We start from the raw sequence: 20,714 nt of genomic DNA on the forward strand, positions 1-20,714 counted from the left end.
ATCAATTGCCTGGTGATGACATGAGTGTTTGTAGTTTAGTTTAACAGCGGTTGGGAACAGTGGTGGTATGAGTGCGTAATGTGTTTGCTCTGTCAGTCTTCACTTTTTTGCTTACGATTACAAATTCAATCATCGTGTGCTTATGGACGACACATTTATGCATATATGCATGTATATAAGTAGTGTGTGTGTGTGATTGTGTGTGTACAGCTTTGGAAAAAATAAATAAAAGACCATTTTTTTTAAAGTTTCAGAATTTTAAACATAAATTTCATAGAGTTCAGTGTTCAGTGTACGCACATCGGCGCCGCAAGTCGGTGGCTGTCGGTGGCGCCCAGCTATGACACAGGACACTGTTTATATTTCTGTCGCGCCACAGAGCACCATCTGAATAGTTTCATTTTAAATAACATGCAAATGTGCGCGTCTGGTGTACGATGCTTCTAACCGTGATGTGCACGCGGTGTCATATCGCACATCTGGTGTGAAACGCTCTTTAGTGTCCTACCAGTGATGATATACAGCCATATCACACTGCTACGAGTGTGATATTGCGTTTATACAACAGTTCGACGGCATAATTGTGTATATAAAAAAGAAAATCAAACACAGAGTAGTCTTAGAAATCCTTTTGTACAAGGAACTATTTTCTTCCACCATTCATTCACATCTGCAGCTGACGTCAGAACAGCAGAAACTGTTGCTCATACACACAGACATTATTTTTAGAGCTAGTGTTTGAGTGATTCTCTAGCGTAATGTCTAAAGTAATGACAAAACAGGTGACATTTTGCTCACTTTTAAGATTATAAGGCTGAACAGCATGAAATGCCATCAGTCTAGAGAGATTTTCCAGTATTTCTATGTTGCAATCTGGTTATGACAATAATTAACCCCCAAATAGCAAACACTACCAGATTACTATGGTGTGAATACAGCACTACAGCATACAACAGAGACAGATCGACTTAGAATGTCACTTAACTGTTTTAAAATGATTTGATCAGCTGTAATTTGACATTTACACTGACTTTTTTCCCCTAAGGGCTTATTATGCAGTCTCTGTCACCATCTTGTGGTGGAACGCCAACTTTCTTTGCTCTGCTCAATGACGGGCTGATGGCCGCCGACCCGCTGTATCCGAAATGATAAATAATTAAAAGGCACTATCCACTATCCTTATAAATAAACTGCATAGTTGCAGTCTGAACAACTACATCCTCACCAAAAAAAGCCTCAAAAGTACATTATGTTGTCCAACAGCTGAATATTTGTCAAATTGTAGTGAGTTTATTGATCTGCTGTCGCTCTATGTGGGTGGAGTAATACACAAGGGTGAAGAGGCTGTAGGAGTGCTGTTATTGCAGAAAATGGCATGGCTATCAGCCAGTCAGATTGGAGAACCAGACAGAACTGTTGAATACATATATAGACAGTATTCATATTTATAGACAACACAATATTAATGTTTTACCTTCAGACAAAATAAGATACATTTTCTGATGGAATAACCCTGATTTTAAATCACAACAAATGAAAACGCTTGTTATACTGACCAACTGTCATTTTCTGGAGATAAAAACAAGTATTATAAGTATAAATAAGTATTTATTATATATTATAATAAATTATAATAAAATATTATATTATAGTATTATAAATAGTATAAATAGTCATTTTATTTGAAATTTGGATGAAATTTTATTACTAATTTGATCAGAACTTTACAAAATCAAGCAAATGTTAACATTTTACTCGTATATAGAAAATCTTGAGAAACAACCCTGCTGAAAAAAACAGCATATGCTGGGAAAGTATGTATTGATGCTGGTAAGCCGGTCTTGCTTGTTTCAATGCTGGTTTTGCAGGTCTCAATGCTGGTTTTGCGGGTCTCAATGCTGGTTTTGCGGGTCTCAATGCTGGTCTTGCTGGTCTCAATGCAGGTTTTGCTGGTCTCAATGCTGGTTTTGCTGGTCTCAATGTTGGTCTTGCTGGTCTCAATGCTGGTCAGGAGCAGCACTGAGACCAGCAAAACCAGCACTGAGACCAGCAAAACAAGCATTGAGACCAGCAAGACCAGCATACCAGCATCAAAACATACCTTACCAGCATATGCTGTTTTTTTCAGCAGGGAATTTTCAGTTAGTCTCATGTTTTAGCCTTCAAATTGAAAGAAACATTGTTTGTGCATGTCAGCTTACACTATAATTATTTTGTTTTGTCTTATCAAACCAATCAGAAATATAACAAAATTATACAGAGGCAAGAGAGAGAGAGAGAGAAACAAACAAGTAATTTGTCATTGACTTCTATTCAACATGACTTAGAATTTAGAGAAGTGATCAAAGCAGCAAAAAACCAAAAATACTGTATATAAATAATATAATGATTCTTAGTTAGTCTACTGTATATGCAGTTTACATTTCATACAGTATATAAAATAAAATGAAATTACCTTCATGACTTAAATTTACTTAACATTGGTACCAATGGTGCACACATTCCTATGGCCGTGATGTGATTTTGCCATGTACAGTTTTCTTATTATTTATCCTTACTTATCCCTTCTTATTATTTATTTCTTACTCATAAGGCACAGTATTTCGCCACATGTTGACCATTGCTCTGATAATACAGTAAGATTCATTCCAGACGTGTGAATCAGCCGGAACAGGTGGTGTGACGGACTCCAGAAATATTCACTGAAATATTTATGTTTGCCCATCGAGCGTCTGGATCTTCAGCAGAGATGCACACAAAGATTTGCACTGGAAACCATTGAGTCATTGTTCTTGTGAATGACTGTTATTCTAAGCAGCGGGACATGAGTCGAATATGATAAATTATCAGTAACAGAATGAATGTTATCTGACAACTGGCATGTGTGTTTTTGGGGTCTTGCGCAATGTACTGTTTACTGAAAGCTCTGTCTTTTGGTGGCCTGCTGATGTTTCATATCTTTTTTTTTACAGTAACCACAACAGTATCTCCGGGTTCGGGCCATGCCAGAAGATGCAACGACACAGAGAAGACGTACTGCGTCAATGGCGGCGACTGTTACTACATACATGGTATAAATCAGCTGTCCTGCAAGTGAGTTTCTCTTCTGTCAGGTCTCTATATCCATTATGTCCCTGGTGGATCCTTCTTTTCTTCGACTTTCTCTGTTTTTAGCTAGATATAGTTTTGACAGAGGGATTCCATAGCTAGTGTGTTATAATATAATAAAATATAATATAATATAATATAATATAATATAACATAACATAACATAACATAACATAACATAACATAACATAACATAACATAACATAACATAACATAATAATGTATATAGTATACAATATTAATGATATAATAAATAATATAGTTATGTAATATAATTAATTAATTCATTTTCTTTTTGGCTTAGTCCCTTTATTTAATCTGGGGTCACAGCGGAATGAACCGCCAACTTATTCACCATATGTTTTATGAAGCGGATGCCCTTCCAGCTGCAACCCATCTCTGGGAAACATCCATACACACTCATACACTATGGACAATTTAGCCTATCCAATTCACCTATAGCACATGTCTTTGGACTTGTGGGGGAAACTGGAGCACCCGGAGGAAACCCACGCAATCACGGGAAGAACATGCAAACTCTATAATATATAATATAATATAATATAATATAATATAATATAATATAATATAATATAATATAATATAATATAATATAATATAATACAGCATCACTATTTAATTACTTACATTTTAATGTTTATTTTTATCATAATTCATATAATTCAGCGTTATAACATTATTGTAAGTAATGCATAATTACAAGTATTATAGGTTGTGATAAAAAAGACAAACCATTTATTTAAAAATGTATGTATTTTGATGGATGGGTGTTTCTTTGCGTATAAGATTGAAAGTGAAGGTTTAAACATTGAATAATGTGCATAAATTGTACAAAAAAAGCAAAATTAATAAAGTAGTAATTTTTATCTAAAAAGTAATAAAAATAAACTTACTGCAACACAATAACAATAACTTACTGCAACACAATTACAATAACTTACTGCAACACAATAACAATAACTTACTGCAACACAATCTTTGTCTTTCTTTTTTTTATATAATCCCAAATGTCATTTCTACCGCAGTTCCAATAGTCTGTGCTGTCTGTAATTTGAACCATTTATCATTTTAATATTTTTAAATCTTTATGTCATTTTCTTAATTTGATGTTTTATTCGGATTTAAATGGATATATTATGATGGCTTTATGAAACAAATGAAGTCAATGGAAAGACGATTAAAATCGATTATATTAAAATAAAGTAAATAAAAGGGCTAATAATAGACAATACATGATGACTAGGACCAGACAGAATCTGCGGACATTTTTTGCTATTTCTGTGCAAGATTTTGTAAAACAAAATATGGGGATTTATGCTAATTAATTTTGGGATTATCGTAACTTAATAAATAATAAAATCATAAAAACGTAATAAATTAAATAAAAAAGCTTATGTTTTTAACTTTTATTTAATATTTACAATGAAAATCCGATTAGATCCATTTATTTGGAAAACAAAGCAAGTTTCTCATATAATATATCTACTAAAAGACAGAACATGTTACTTTACAAACTGTATTGTAAATAAATCAAATGAACAGTTTCATATTAGTCTATAATATTACTGAAATTAATATAAAAAAATGAATAAATTTAAATGTACACACATTTACAAAAGTATCACAAATAAACTCATTGATTGGCTAAAAATATGCAGAAATCTGTGGATTTCTGTGCACGCAGATTCCGTGTGGACCTAATGTTGACAATCAAATATCTACAAATCAACCACAAGGACACAGTTAAACCCATAATCAAAGAAACGCCCCTTCATCCAGTGATATTCTAATATAAATTTCCTCCTCCTGTTCTTTATAATGTTTCTAAGTGAAATATTAAGAAAACGGCACGGTAAGTGAAGTAATAATCCCAAGTCCTTGGAGTTCCTCATTTCTTTTCAGCAGTGTCCAAATGACCTCAATCAACTCCATCATTTTCTATTGAAACTCTCGCTGTCTTTTTTCTGTCCATCTGGAGCGCTATCTTCAGTCATGTTGGGTTGGTTCAGTTGTGCAGATGTTAATAAGTGCGATACGACTGTGATGTTTTTGGGGAATTGAAAAAAACAACAACAAAACACTAAAAAAACAAGGCCTCTGGTCTCGCTCTGGCAGCCCACGTTTAGCGTGCTGGAGCGATGTGCATCAAACCATTGTGAAATGCCATGTCGTGCTGGTTTAGTGCTGGAGCAAATATTTACGAGAGCCAGAGGCCACACACAAGGTAAATAAGTCCGTTTGCTTACATTTCAATCACAGGGGGGAAAAGGATGCCGACGCTTGAGGACATCTTGTTATGGGCCGAAAGAAATATTTTCGGCCGCATCATCAAAACAAATCCAAGTAGCCGCGAAAGGGCGAGATGACAAACGACAAAATGAGTTTGTGTTTGTGAGTCCAACTATTTATGCGATGGGTCTTTAGGCGAGATGCTGCAGGTGGATATGGATAGTAGATATGTAAAACTATTATATAATAGTTAAGACCATACAATCCCTACTTATTCACTATATTAAGAGTTGGAAACCTTTTCCACGTGTTTTCTAAAATGATATTTAAGTTAGAAAGGCATTATTTAATGAAATATGCACTTCTCTATCACAGAAATCTGGCTTGTCTTTACAGAGAGGATTTTGTACATCTTTTTAACCACTCTGTTATTCGGAAAATACTGTGAACAGCTAGAAAGTTGTTAATAGTTACGTTATTTATATATGAACATATCCCTTCGGGCTGCGCAATATTGGAACACAACACGAGGGTTAAAGAAACATAAGCTATATATCTAATTCGCTAAATAAATGATTTAAAACGCAATATTTATGAGTGTTTTAAAGGGCACATAGTTTACCTTTTTTTATAATTTAATATTAATATTATGGTTCTTCTAAGTGTGTCAGTTTAGGTTCAGTTTAAAACACAATTCAGATTTTTTATTATAATGTGTTAAAAAGTGTCATGTTGGGGGCGTGTCCACAGTTCACTGATTTAGGGGTGTGTTGCTTCACATGTAGACTAGTTTCGGCTTCCCGCCCAATGTAACAAGGGGGCAGGGCCATGACCCGCTCTGTGTTTGCAACACAGACAGGCAGATTGAAAGGAGGAGGAGAGGATCAGCATTCAGTCGTACTGAGGCACCGGATGCGCCGCTCGAAGCCGCGACACGGCACACCTGACACTCTCTGTGGCACGGCAGAGACATGAAGTGTCCCGAATCGTCGCGCCACGCATTTTTGAATTCTAAACATAGGTTTCTGCAGCGGTTCGCGGCGCCCAGCCGTCGACTTGAGTGTACCCTGATAGAAACCTATGTTTAGAATTCTAAAACACATGCTAGTTAAGATCACAGGGAGCTTCTGGGATCGCGAGAAATGCAAACGGCTGAAGTATAAGGAAGACTCAATGAGAAGGACACATGTTTGCAAACCCTACCTAAAGATACAACCAATAATTCCGATTAGATCGATAATGTGGAGAATATTGCTCTTGTGTTGAGCCCAATGAGCCTTGCATCTAAAAATAGAGCTAGGGTGTTCCTTTAAGGATATCGCTTCGACTCACGCTGGAAATGGCGGACGTGAATCAACAAACTGAGGATATGATGACGCGCCTGTCAATCAATATTGGTGGGCAGGGGGACCGCTCTCCTACGTAAAGTTGCGGTCGGTGTGAAAATCGCTCCAATTGGTCCACCGTTTTTTATGTTGTTAAATTGAAAAAAAAGCACTGGGTGTGCTTATATCACCCCAATATGACAGTCTATACACCATACATGCACATATGTCTGTCCAAACATATTTTTTACCATAGGTGCCCTTTAAGTTGTAAACCGGTCAGATTTGACCCGAACACGACAGGAAGGTTAAAAATATTTGAATAATTGAATAAAATATGGTGGACAACCTACTTAAAGTTACCATTAGAATTATTTAAATTAGAAACATTTTTGTATATATATACAGTAGTAGTTCTAATTATAAACAATGAATCTGTGCACTTCATTATTTTGTAAAAAATCATTTGCTCTCATCAACTTTAATCAAAACCCAAAGCTTTGTTCACCTCCTAGTCACATGGAATTTCTTTAGCGCAGCCATATCAGTGGGTGTCTTATTTCTATTCTGAATTTGTCCATTCGTCAATGTCTATTGTTAGCAGCGCCTGTCTTTCAACAATCCAATTGGTTCCCAAAGATGAAATCAAGCACCGCCGTGCATTACTTTATCAATTTGGGATTGTTTCAAGTGGATGTATTGTACGTCACAATAAAAAAGGATCTTCAATTCCATTTCATTGTGACTTTAAATTTGTATATACAGCAGCTCAAGATTTGAAGATCGGACATTTATATGGTACAATGTAAACAGATTTTGACTAATCCGATGGCTATATGATTATAGAAAATTCATGAAGTGACCATGTGTAAACAGGCCTGTAAGCACTCACATTTGTGTCGGTATAATGCAGGTATTACAAGGACAATGTGACTTATGAGGACATTGCCCTGTGTGCTCATTTGTCAAAAGCATATGAATCATACAATGAGTTTTATTAAGTTATGTATTGTTTTGAGAGCGTAAAAGTGCACAATGTTCCTGTTAGGGCTAGGGTTGGTATACAGGGTGGTTATAAAATAAAGTTTGTAGACCCATTAAACCTATCCAATGCCCCCCCTCCCCACGCCCTCCCCACCAAATTCACAAAAGCAAAGATGCGTGTGTGTGCGCGTCTGGAAAGCTGCTCTGTTTGCAAGCATCCAGGACATGTCTGCAACAGCCGTTCAATAAGTTGTGTACAAATTGGAAGGAGCAATAACTCAATTGCTGCGGCTAATTCACTCACGGGTGAGGCACGGGGCCAGAAAAGTCAGATAATGCAGTCAAGGCCTGCTGGGAATTGTGGCCCCAAAGCCATCTCATTCAATCTAGGCCTGACTTCCATAGGAATTACACTCTGGCCATACAAGCCACCTCATATTTATGCCTGCCCGGTTGTCTCTGAAATGCACACATATGCCGTGAAGAGGTAGTAAATGACCCAGGCTGTAATTGTTTTCTTGCTGGGATGGTTTGGTGAGGAGGGGTACTTTATGGGCTGCAGCTCTAGCATGTTTACATAGGAGTAAGACCGAGGAGACTCACGGGTCAGCGCTGAAGGCCCGCAGACTGAGGTGCGAGTGGTTTTCGGTGCTGGTTTTTCATGACCCCTGAAATTATTGCTAAATGCAGGCCTAAGATTAATACCAGCTAAGTAAATTAGAAACATAGAAACAAATGAACTCACCAAGGAAGATGCACTGATCGAGTGGCCAAAATCATGATCAAAAGCACAAGCATGATCACTAAGAGTGTAGGATTAAAAATTAGTCCAGAGTGCCATCTGCTATTAAAAGCCATCTCAAATTTTATTCCAGAAAGAATCGCAGTGCATTTCAAAAATCAAAGAATCGATCCATGAATACATTAATTTATCGTACCAGACCATTTTAACGTTTTGTGTCGCATAATTTCACTAAGCTAAGGTCAAATGATTAATTTAGTTTACTTAATTCATTTTCTTTTTGACTTAGTCCCTTTATAAATCAGGGGTTGCCACAACAGAATGAACCGCCAACTTATCTAGCATATATTTTACGCAGTGGATGCCCTTCCAGCTGCAACCTATCACTGGGAAAAGATTTTCAAATTGTCAAATGTATATTTCATTTGTAAAAAAATAAATAAATAAGTATTAAGAGTAAAAAGGTTTAAGAATTAGAAAAAATCCATATCCGAATAGGCCAATTTGCTTGTAAAAATCTGCCATTTGTAATCAGCTATAGATAAACAAGATCACAGCATTATTTTTATTGTTTTCTGTATAATATTGTCAAATCTAAGACTTATTATCATGTAATAACAACAAATCACCAGCTATTGTTATTTTAATATGACTTATTATTATTATATAGACAACATTATTTCAGAAATGACCACTATTCATACTTATTCTGTAATACTTTACAGTTGAGTAGTTTTACAGTGTTATTATTTGTATTTGATTATTTTTTACATTTAATTGATGAAGAAATTAATCTCAGAGGTTTTGACCATCTCTATTGTATTCAGCATTTAATTAAAATCACACAATGTTTACATGTTGATATAAACTGTTGAATTGTGACCTGATATTGTACATCAATGTAATGTACATTAAATACTTCTTACTGGTTTTCATTCATTAATTCTCCTTCGGCTCAGTCCCTTTATTCATCAGGGGTCGCCCCTCCAGAATGAACTGCCAACTTATCCAGCATATGTTTTACACAGCAGATGCCCTTCCAGCTGAAACCAATACTGAGAGTCCATACACACTAATTCACACACATACACTACAGCCAATTTAGTTTATTCAATTCACCTGTCAAAAACCAATGACCCAGCTGGGACTTGAACCAGTTACCTTCTTGCTGTGAGGCAACAGTGCTAACCATTAAGTAGATTTATTGAACATAAATATTATTTATCTGTGTTACAGTATATTCATTCATTCATTTATTTTCTTTTTTCGGCTAAGTCCCTTTATTAATCTGGGGTCACCACAGCAGAATGAACCGCCAGCTTATCCAGCATGTGTTTTTCGCAGTGCATGCCCTTTCAGCTGCAACCCATCAATTCAATTCAATTCACCTTTATTTTTATAGCGCTTTTACAATGTAGATTGTGTCAAAGCAGCTTCACATAGAAGATCATAGTAAATTGAAACAGCGTAGTTCAGTTTTTAGTGTTTAAGTTGAGTTCAGTTTAGCTCAGTTCAGTGTGGTTTAATATTTACTACTGAGAGTCCAAACATTGAAGAGTAATCCATCGATGCGCAGCTCTACAGATGCCGAACCATGCAAGCCAGTGGTGACAGCGGCAAGGAAAAAACTTCATCAATTGGCTAAAGTGAAGAAAATAAAAAACCTTGAGAGAAACCAGGCTATGTTGGACACGACCATTTCTCCACTGGCCAAACGTCTTGTGCAGAGCTGCAGTCTAGGCACCGGAGGCTGGAAGCTGGCCTCAGCGAAGACTCATATGTCCCTGGAGCGTCACAAGAATCTGTCTCATGCTCTCCACTCCTTCGTGACCACCACAGCATCTGCTCAGGATACTGCCTGGTCCAGGATATGGAAACCTTGGGATCATCTCGTCGCTGGTCTTGGATCAAAGCAGTGGCGCTGTATAGTCTGAAGGCCTCGGAAAGAGTATCCCCAGGTGGAAATAGAGAATAAAGAGAATAATTAGCGTAGCTGCTGTTCATAGTGTATATAAACAAGATGCAAAAACCTGCGTGGGGCACATTCATGTATCATACCGCTAAGTGATGCACTGAGTATATACTTTACTAAAAAGATAGGTCTTTAATCTAGTTCTGAATTGGGACATTATCTGACTTCGGACATTATCAGGAAGGCTATGCCAGAGTTTAGGAGCCATAAATGAGAAGGCTTGACCTCCTTTACTCGATCACTGGGAAACACCCATACACATCCATTCACACACAATTTAGCTTACATAATTCACCTATAGCGCATGTCTTTGGACTGTGGGGGAAACCAGAGCACCCGGAGGAAACCCACGCCAACAACATGCAAACTCCACACAGAAATGCCAACTGACTCAGCCAAGGCTCGAACCAGCGCCCTTCCTGCTGTGAGGCAAGAGCACTATCCACTGTGCCACTGTCATGCCCCTGTGTAATATTTAAAAATATATTCTCTAAAATATTTAGTAATATTCTTTACTTTTTTGGAACTCTGGTAGAGCATAGTTTGGACTCCTAAACAGTTATAAATGAGCTATAATTATACTGATAAATAATAAAATAATAATATTTGTACTCTGTCACATGTATAAATAATCTACTTATCACATACAGTATTTAACAGATGTAGTTTTATTGACAGCATTAAATTAAGCTCATTCTTAAATTATTTTAAAAAAAAAATCATTTTTATTTTGAACTCCTCAAATCTGGACAATAAGTTGTAAATTTAATGTCCCAATTTTTGTTGACAGGCAAAATGGAAAAATAGAGAAATAAACTCTGATATAAAAGTTAGTGTGACCTCGTGAGGTTGACGATCAACAAGTTAAAGTGCCTCTTTTCACTGACCACTTGTTAAAAAAAAAATGAGAGTTTGATTCTTTTAGGAGCTCCAGGCCCCTTTGTGTACTCCATTCGTGGAAAGCGCCATTAAACTTTCCAAATATTAGTGCATGAAAACAGCTGCTTGGAAAGTGTGTTTTATAACAGCGGTGCTTCTCTTCAGACCAGATGCATCCTTCATTATGCAACACAATGAAGATCAAGAGATCAGGCTGTGTTTCCATGAGAGTGTTGTTTAGGTATGACATTTGTGCAGGATAAATTTGACATCGGTTGATTCATTCAGACAGATTCAGTAAAGCAAAGGCTTCTGGGTCAGAACAAACTCCTTTAGGATTGGTGCTCTCAGTTTACAGAGTTACAGTGACCTGAAACAGGGCAATAGCATGCAGAAGAAAGCTTAAATTGTTGCTCTTCTTGCTTTTTTGTATCTTATCACGTGACTTATTGCAGCTTTACCATTTAAGGCAATTTTAATTTTAAGGCAAATTAATTTCTTGATTATTATATATTTTTTTAAATATTAGGGACCGTTCACACATCAAATATTCTGCATGCTCAAGTGTGTTATTCAAAATAGAGAGTGACATGTAAACATTTTCCCAGCTTGATACATCGCAGTTGAAAACATCACAACATTAGTTTTCTAAATTAAATCACTTGAATTTGTACGATTTAGCCGTATAAGTAAATTAGTTACATTTTCCCATGAGATTGGGTTGAAATACTGAAGCGCATTTTAATTTTCTCGTGTATCAGAGCTACAGCAGTTTATGAGCACATATACAATTGGGATGAGGAACACCTCACCTGTATTTTACTCATGTGTTTTTAGATGTGATATGTTAACGGCCCCATAGAGCCAAAGGATTTTAAAGAGGGGGTTTTGTGAATCGCTTTTCATCACTCATCACATAATTCTGAAAATATAAACAGACAGAAATGAAACGTTTTCACCATTTTGAATAAATGTTGAGTAATGTTGTATAAACAGGCAAATTATGTATGAATGAAATCTTTCGTAAAAAAAAAATGTATAAGCAAAATCCTTGGTAAAACCTCAGAAAACAGACATGAATTAAAATGAATATGAATCTGGTATATGTTCAGTTGAAGTAGAATGCATGTCTCAGTTCAGCAGAAAGAAACAGTAATTGAAAATCTACTGATTTTTTAGTCATTGAAATCTACTGATAAAAATGTAAAAGTAACACTTAAAAGGTGTGTTTTGGATGTTCTTTCCATTAGACTGAAAATAAAATCAATGATATCCAAGCCCAATATTTAAGACTTGTCAATCGCAGAAAAGGGATTTTGCCTGCAGAGTTTTGCCTTAAAATGCCAGTTCACCTATTAATGTCAATTCTGTCACAATTTGCTCTGCTCACCTTCCGCTTGTTCCAGACATGTTGTGTTTTTACTATTAAATAAATAACTACACAATCTAAAATATTTTCAAGAATATTGTTGTAAAACGAGCGGCACGGTGGTTCAGTGGTTAGCACTGTCACCTCACATCGAGAAGGTCACTGGTTTGAGTTCCAACTGGGCCAGTTGGCATATCTGTGTGGAGTTTGCATGTTCTCCTCATGTTAGCATGGGTTTCCTCAAGTTGCTCTATAGGTGAATTAAACTATATTCTCTGTAGTGTATGAGTGTGTGAATGAGTGTGTATGGGTGTTTCCCAGTACTGGGTTGCAGCTGGATGGACATCCGCTGTGTAAAACATATGCCAGAATAGTTGACGGTTCATTCCGCTGTGGCAACCTCTGAAGTAGAGACTAAGCTGAAGGAAAATTAATGAATGAATGTTGAAAAAATGGTAGACTTCCATAGTTGACCTCATTGACTTCAATAGTATTTTTTTCCTTATGTGAACATTCTACAAAATACCTCATTTTGTGTTCAACAGTAGAAAGAACCCCATTAAGAGTTGGTAAGTACTTGAAGGGGAGTAAATGTAGAATAATCAGTCTGAACTGAATAGATAAACTACGTTTAGTGACAAAATTCAGCTTATGTATGTGTGGTATGCATTTCAGCTCTTTTAGTCATATGGTTAATATTTATGTATGACTGATCCAGGGTTCTGGTTAAAGACGGATGTGTGTTTAAAACAGGATTAGAAGATGTTTTAACTAGCAGGCCGATGGAGCTATTTTTAGGGTTTCGTTTTATTTTGTTTGCAGTTCTTTCTGTTATACAGTTTACTGAACTTAAATATAAGGTCTGTTGTTAACTTAAACAGCTCTTATTATCTGATACGTCTCTTGAAAATGCCACAAATATAAAATATGTTAGAATGTTTTATACATTTTATAATGTGTTAAAAAAAATTCTTTAAAGTTTTTACATTTTTTAATAAAATAAAACAATTGAAATGATATATATATTCATTTATGCATGTATGTATGTATATACACATACACACACACACACACACGCACACACACACACACACACACACACACACACATACGTGCACACACACACTCTTTGGTTGACCAGCTGGAGGTGGGTTCTTGGAACTGATATCTGTGTTCCTGACATTGAGGTTTGTTTGGAATATCGTGATGTTTATCTTCTTCAGGTTTATTTCTACAGTCCAGTTCTGGCAAAAAAAAATAATAAAATCACTCTTTCTATGTCTCTTTCTCTGCCTTTGTAGATTTTGTTAAAGAAAGTCTGTCAGCTTCCACTGCCAGAGACAAAGAGTGAAAAATGCATGCTCAAAGCTGAAGACGGGGCACTCGAGGGGTTAGATGAGGAAAATAGTAGAGAAAACAGAACTCAGCTAAAGAAAAAAAGAATCATCTAAAGATGCAAAAGAGTGTGGGAGAATAGAGAAGGTGTCAGACTGTAATGTTTTTTAATTAAAACAAGAAAAACAAGCAAAAGCTATCAACAGTTTAACCAATTTTTGATCAAATTGAGTGATTTAGGAATGATATAATTACATTTACATAATTTTTATATTTTAAACTTTCATTTGCTCAGCAATTTGTATTATTTTTATGTATTTTTGTGTAGTTTGTAGTAGTAATTATAACTTTTTGATATTTTAATTTACTAAACTTAAACTTAAAACAGGGAAGGAATGTATTCCATTTTTATATAATTTATTCATATTTTTATAAGATTGGGTTTTTGTGAAAACACATGCTCTATTTGTATTTTACCTTTTTTATGATTAACACAAATTCAACATTTTTGACTAGCAGAAGAAATTAAAACTTCACCCAACCTGAAATTATTACCACATTAGCACATTTGTTCAAGGTAAAGAGACAAGTCGGAAATCATTCACAATGAACATAGACAGACATAACATTCTTCATTTGACGGAAGGAATGAAGCCAAGGAGTTAAAATCCTGAGAGACACACATGTGCTCGCACACCACTATGATCCTCTTGCCTTTACCGGCACATGGAGTATTGTTTCCAAGACCTCTGACCCCACAATCCCTTACATGTTACTTAAAGCAAGTCTGTGCTCCGGACTTTCAGTGTTTCTCTATCTTGTGCTCCTCTAAAGACTACAACAGCTTGTGGTCTCACCATCTATCTATATTCCCCAAGTCTCTAGTTAAAGGTCCCCTGAAATACCTTGAAATGCGCAGCTTTGATCAAGGTGTGATGTAATTTCACCTGAAACAAGAATACAAGGCAGGGCATATCAAATAGCTCCTCCCTTTTTAAAATCAGCCAATAGCATTTCGTTTATATCACTAAAGCATATCTGACAGATGACAACCACCGTCTATAATAGCAATACTAAGTCCAACAACTTTAAAATACAGACTTTAGTGTTATTCAAATGGGTCTAATATGTTTTGTGGTCTGTACTAGCTTCTTCGTAGGATTCACATTGTGCTGGCATGTCTCTGGACACGAGCATACCCTTGGTGCATTTGAAATCACACACTTCCCTACTATATAGTATGTTGAAAAAACAGTATGAGAGTTTAGTAGTATGTCTGAATGCAGAGTATTCAAAAAACAGAAGGCAAGAACTACCTGGTTGATTTACTACATCCGGCGATATTTATAGTGTGCATCCAATAGACACTTCACTATCCCATAGATCATGTAATAATGATAAATGGCAGATAGTACGTCAGTAGTACGTCCGAATTTCATTCATACCTCCTTTTCTAATGGTCATAAAGTCATTTTAAATTCAATGCAATTTTCGACACCGCTTATGTGTGTTCACACTATGGTAATTCACGTAACACTAATGCAAGCTAGAGTACTTTTACCCCAAAGTAAATCCAGCCGATTCAGATGTCATCACTCGATTGAATGGGTTTTATCAGTGCTTATCAGCTGATAGATATGGAAGTGAACAGGAATTATTTATTCATTCATTCATTCATTTTCTTTTCGGCTCAGTCCCTTTATTATTCCGGGGTTGCCACAGTGGAATGAACCGCCAAGCACATGTTTTACGCAGCGGATACCCTTCCAGCTGCAACCCATCTACACTACGGACAATTTAGCCTAGCCAATTCACCTGTACCGCATGTATTTGGACTGTGGGGGAAACCAGAGCTCCCGGAGACAGAAACGCCAACTGAGGCTTGAACCAGCGCCAACCCCAACCCTAAACCCAACCGTCACATTAATGTAAAAACACATCTGGATTGGGAGTCTTCTCTATTAGTATAGCTGATTAACCATTTAGATGGATGATTATGATTAGAAGGCCCCTACTGGCCCATATCTATCCATAACCACTGATTACGCCCATTTAATCAAGTGATAACATTCAAAACGGGTGAGGAAATCATACTTATTTTGGTTTCACACCAAAACGGAGTACCAAACCACTAGCTTTACTTTACTCACAGGATGTTTTTCCCCGTTCAATTATTTAGACGCTTTTGAAGCGTCATTCTTGCCATGTGGTTATAATTCAGCTCAATTTGTGTCTGCATTGAGTTTGTATGTCATTTACTCACTAATACTTAATTCTGTATTTGTTGTGAACCCAACTTTACACTAGTATGAATAGTGTTTTGCCTGTATAATTTAGGTGAACTCTTGGTATGAATACTTATTACATGTGAACGAGTAACCGATTTCAGTCACATCTTGAAGGGGGGGCACTTCAGACACTAGTGAGCATTTAATTGATCAGAAGATGGCCTAAAGAATTGTTGATCTTACTGTTGATCTTCTGACTGCAAATTTTGGAGCACTCCAAAGCTTATAGATAAGCTTAAGACTAACACGTTGATACTGATGTCCAAAAAAATGGAAACTATTTGATTTCAGGGGGACTTTAACATTACAGTGTTTTACAGCGTGCCAGGCGGTGTCATGGCTCTGTAGAAGTGCAGTGAAAAGGTTACGGCTTGAACCTTGGCTCATTTTACACTCTATAAACTCAGCAACTGCTTCGTGTGTGTGCTGCATGTATTGTGTCATGCATAATGCCTCACATCCTACTTCAAAAGACAGCCATAAGGGATTTTTCTGACTTTTACAGGTGCCCTGTACTTACGTGCACCCACAACGAACTGCCTTGAGTATAAATCTCGCTCAGTGTTGTTAGATTTAGGCTTAACGCTAAATAAAATGCGGTCATATTCACTGAAACAAAGATTGATATCTTGCAGTAATTTGCCTCCCGAGCAAATGATCTTTCTTAGGATCTTAAAATGGAAATATATTTACAAATTAATAGTCTCTCTCTTGTTGTTCCACAAAACACTTTTGTTCATGAATCCCAAAGGATATTGAAAGATATTAATGAAATCTTTTGTGTTTTAAAGTTGAACGAAAGTCAGCCAGTCAATATTATCTATATGAGCCTAATTCGATGATAAAACATCAGAGGAATCCTCTCCATATGCACCAGACACTTTATTACAAAGTGTCAAAAATAATAACTGAAAAAAATTTCTAAGCTGACTTGTCATAGCAACGCTGGTTCGAGCCTCGGCTGGGTCAGTTGGCGTTTCTGTGTGGAGTTTGCATGTTCTCCCTGCGTTCGAGTGTGTTTCCTCCGGGTACTTCGGTTTCCCCCACAGTCCAAAGACATGTGGTACAGGTAAATTGGCTAGGCTAAATTGTCCGTAGTGTATGAGAGTGTATGGATGTTTCCCAGAGATGGGTTGCAGCTGGAAGGGCATCCGCTGCGTAAAACATATGCTGGATAAGTTGGCGGTTCATTCCGCTGTGGCAACCCCGGATTAATAAAGGGACTAAGCCGAAAAGAAAATGAATGAATGAATGAATGAATGAATGAATGACTTGTCATATCATCTATATATTGTTGCTCTGTGGGGTTTTGAAGTGCTTTCTTTATCATAATTTTTAATTTAGGCATAGATAGATAAAGGCATCTGCTAAATAAATAAAAGGCATCTACTAAATAAATAAAAGTAAAAAACAACTAGCTGATCATCCTAAACTTCCATCATAAGCATGACTTGGCAGGACTATAGATTGGCTTTAGAATATAACCAGTTGGAGGACATTTGTCATGCTACAATAATGGTTTTGTCTCAATTTGTTCTTCTGCTCAACATGATGTGTGACAATTAAAGTGTTTATGGATCAAAATAGATGTTGCCAAAATAACATAAACTGATTTGGGTATAATGGATTCTTTTTTTAAATTTTTTTTATTTATCATGCTCACAACTTTGCAGAACTTGTACATTCACACAGAACCACATTGCACATAGCAAGCAATGTAATATTTTTTAAAAAAAGCATAACATAGGAAGAAAAACAGATGATGTTCGATCCAAGGTTCACTCCTGCCTCTCGCGGTCTAAATTGTGAAGCGGCATTTAACAGAAAAGCTGGTGACAGAAGATAACACTTGCTCACGGTTTGTGTTTGTCCTGCAGATTGAAGGTGGCCATTCATCAGTGATAGCTGACTAGAGCGGTTACTGAGTTAGAGGAATTAACACTGTGAAAACATTGCCCCCCCTGCACTCATTACACACTGATGAGCCATAATTTGTTTACTGGAATAACATGAATAAGCATAATTGGCCAATCAAATCCATGAATGAGAGCCATGTCATATTCAGGCGACCATATTGGAGATGCGAGGCTGGCTTTTTATTTTTTATGATATATTTTTATTGGAAAAACAATCAAACAACAATATTAATCTCATTTGTTTTCTGAGAATGTATCTTGCCAATTGTGCTGTGCTGTTTTTAACATAACTAAAACTTTTAATGTTAACAATAATAATACGCTGATTATTAATAATACTGATTGAGTCTGGCAACTGAGATGAGGATCTATGTGCAGTTTATTAAACAGAGAATGGTCAGACAGGCAATGATCAACAGGTACAAACAGTAGCTAAGGATGGCTGATGTAAAACTGACGTTTCAACACAGTGTCGAGAGCCCTTAGCACAAGGGTTTTGAAACACTACACCGAAGCATGATCTGAAACACCCAGATCATGTGACTAAAGTGTTTTGAAACACCAGGTCACATGACTACAGCGATTCAAAGCATTGGTCATTTCAGAAGCGTTTTGAGACCTGGAAAATCTGTGTATGACTAACAGGGTCGAGGGGCAATAAACCCTCATGTAGCCTATAGTTGGCCGTGTGTGTGCACCGAGTAACTGTGGTGCAAATGGCCCAAGTTCGAATCCCGGCTTGTGCAAAATCTCTGAAACTATGAGTTTATGCGTTTTAATAATGTTACTTTTTTTATGACCAAAACAACACATATTTATTCACAAAGTGTTATTTCGGATGTCAGACCAATGTTAAAACAAAACAAGATACATGAACAAAGCATTTAAAAATACCATCTATAACTGTATCACCCTGTATTCAGTCCCATTATCTCTGCATGTTAGTCAGGAACTTTCACTGCTTCACTAAATCACTTAAAACCTCAACTCTACAATGTGGGGTTTAATAACTCAATTTGCTTAACTGTTTCTTTTCTGAAGCTGTTCCAGAGCAATACATAAAAAATGACCACTAGGGGTCACTGTAAAGACGAGTTTCGAAATGTTTTGAAGCTTCAACACATTTGCTTTGACTCTTTCAGCCTTGCTTTGCTAGAGATGGCCGACTTGAAGGGCAAGTAATTCAAAACACTGCACTGAAGCATGATTCAGAACACCCTGGTCATGTGACTAAGGTGATTCGAAACACACAGGGCACGTGACTAAATTGTTTTGAAACACCAGCGATTCAAAGCATCGTACATTTCCGGAGCATTTCGAGTCACAGGCAGTAAAGTTGGTACAGGCGACAATAACATAAACATGGAAACAAGGCTAGGGTCAAGAAACATGGAAAGACTAGACAAAGAGAATGCTTAATAATGTTACAGACAAACAGTGAATAAAACTCAGCTAAGTGTGTGAGAATGTGAGGTGTATAAAAAGTCCAAGTAATGAGTCAATCATAAGCTTCAGTGGTGAGTGTCAGTGTCTGAATGATTGTCAGCTGTGGCAGGAGAGATGAGTGCAAAAAAATGTTGGGAGTTGTAGTTCATATCAGTGGCACATGTGTAGTTCTCCAGCGATCTGCACAGGCTAGATCGCTGGTGATCGTGACAGATACATTATACAATATTACTATTGTTAACAATATAATGCTAACATTGTTTTTAATAATATCATATGAGATATTATAAATTGTAATTTTTTTACTTTATTAGTTTTTTTTTTCTTTTTTATGCAGACTTTTTGGGCACATGAGACTTCTTCTCCCAGTAGTGTAAAAGAAAGCTGTAAACTCTGAAATGAACAACAATTCTGTTTTCAAAATTAGTTGTTGTATATTTATCAAACAATACCACAGCAATTAAGAAAAATGTCTTTTGCTATGCTCTCGTTAAACGAAGCCTGCAGACTGCTCTTTAAAAGACTATATGGACCTGTTGTTGCTGACCTCACTGTGCATAACATCCTCAGTGTGTGGTACCTGTGTGTGTGTTTGCTGTATATTATGTGTGTCATCTTGTCCACCTCTCCTTCCCCCAGATGTCCGGATGGATACTTCGGCCCGCGGTGCTTGCAGACAGAGCCCCTGCGGTTATACATGCCCAAACCTAATAAAAGTATGTTGACTTGAGATGCACAGCCGCAAACAGAGGACCGGCTGTCACTGGGTTACCACTGCTGTCTCTCCTTTACCTCCTTCTGCCTCCCAAGGCTTGCTGGCTTAAGTCTGTCCTGAAATAGACACAGTGGTGCCTCCAGTGGGATCCTCTGTTTCTGCTGTACATAATTGTGCTGTTGTCCTAATGTTCTCTTTGCTTTCTTTTTCTCCCCCCCTCTCTCCCTCTCTCTTGCTATTACCCTCTTCTCCTTCTGCATCTTTTTCTCTCTGCTCGACCTCTCTATCTTTCTATGGTTTTTTCTCTTTCCATCAGGTGTCCAAATGACTATACTGGTGATCGCTGTCAAACCTCCGTTATGGCCAGTTTCTACCGTATGTCCAT

The 20,714-nt window shown here is 36.8% G+C and overlaps 1 protein-coding gene across 8 annotated transcripts in view; it reads left to right on the plus strand.

The window, feature by feature from the left end:
* nrg2a (neuregulin 2a) overlaps positions 1–20,714 on the plus strand; it is a 191,144-nt gene that overhangs the window by 135,858 nt on the left and 34,572 nt on the right. For 5 of the 8 annotated variants that reach the window (XM_056446718.1, XM_056446714.1, XM_056446712.1 and 2 more), the window contains 2 exons: positions 2,973–3,093; positions 20,646–20,704. In XM_056446718.1, coding sequence (XP_056302693.1) covers positions 2,973–3,093; positions 20,646–20,704 — 180 coding nt within the window. Of the gene's footprint in view, positions 1–2,972; positions 3,094–20,253; positions 20,331–20,645; positions 20,705–20,714 lie in introns of all 8 variants that reach the window. The other 3 variants (XM_056446711.1, XM_056446715.1, XM_056446716.1) reach the window with 1 other exon arrangement.

Source organism: Danio aesculapii, chromosome 21 (assembly GCF_903798145.1).
Source record: "Danio aesculapii chromosome 21, fDanAes4.1, whole genome shotgun sequence".
Lineage (NCBI taxonomy): Eukaryota > Metazoa > Chordata > Actinopteri > Cypriniformes > Danionidae > Danio > Danio aesculapii.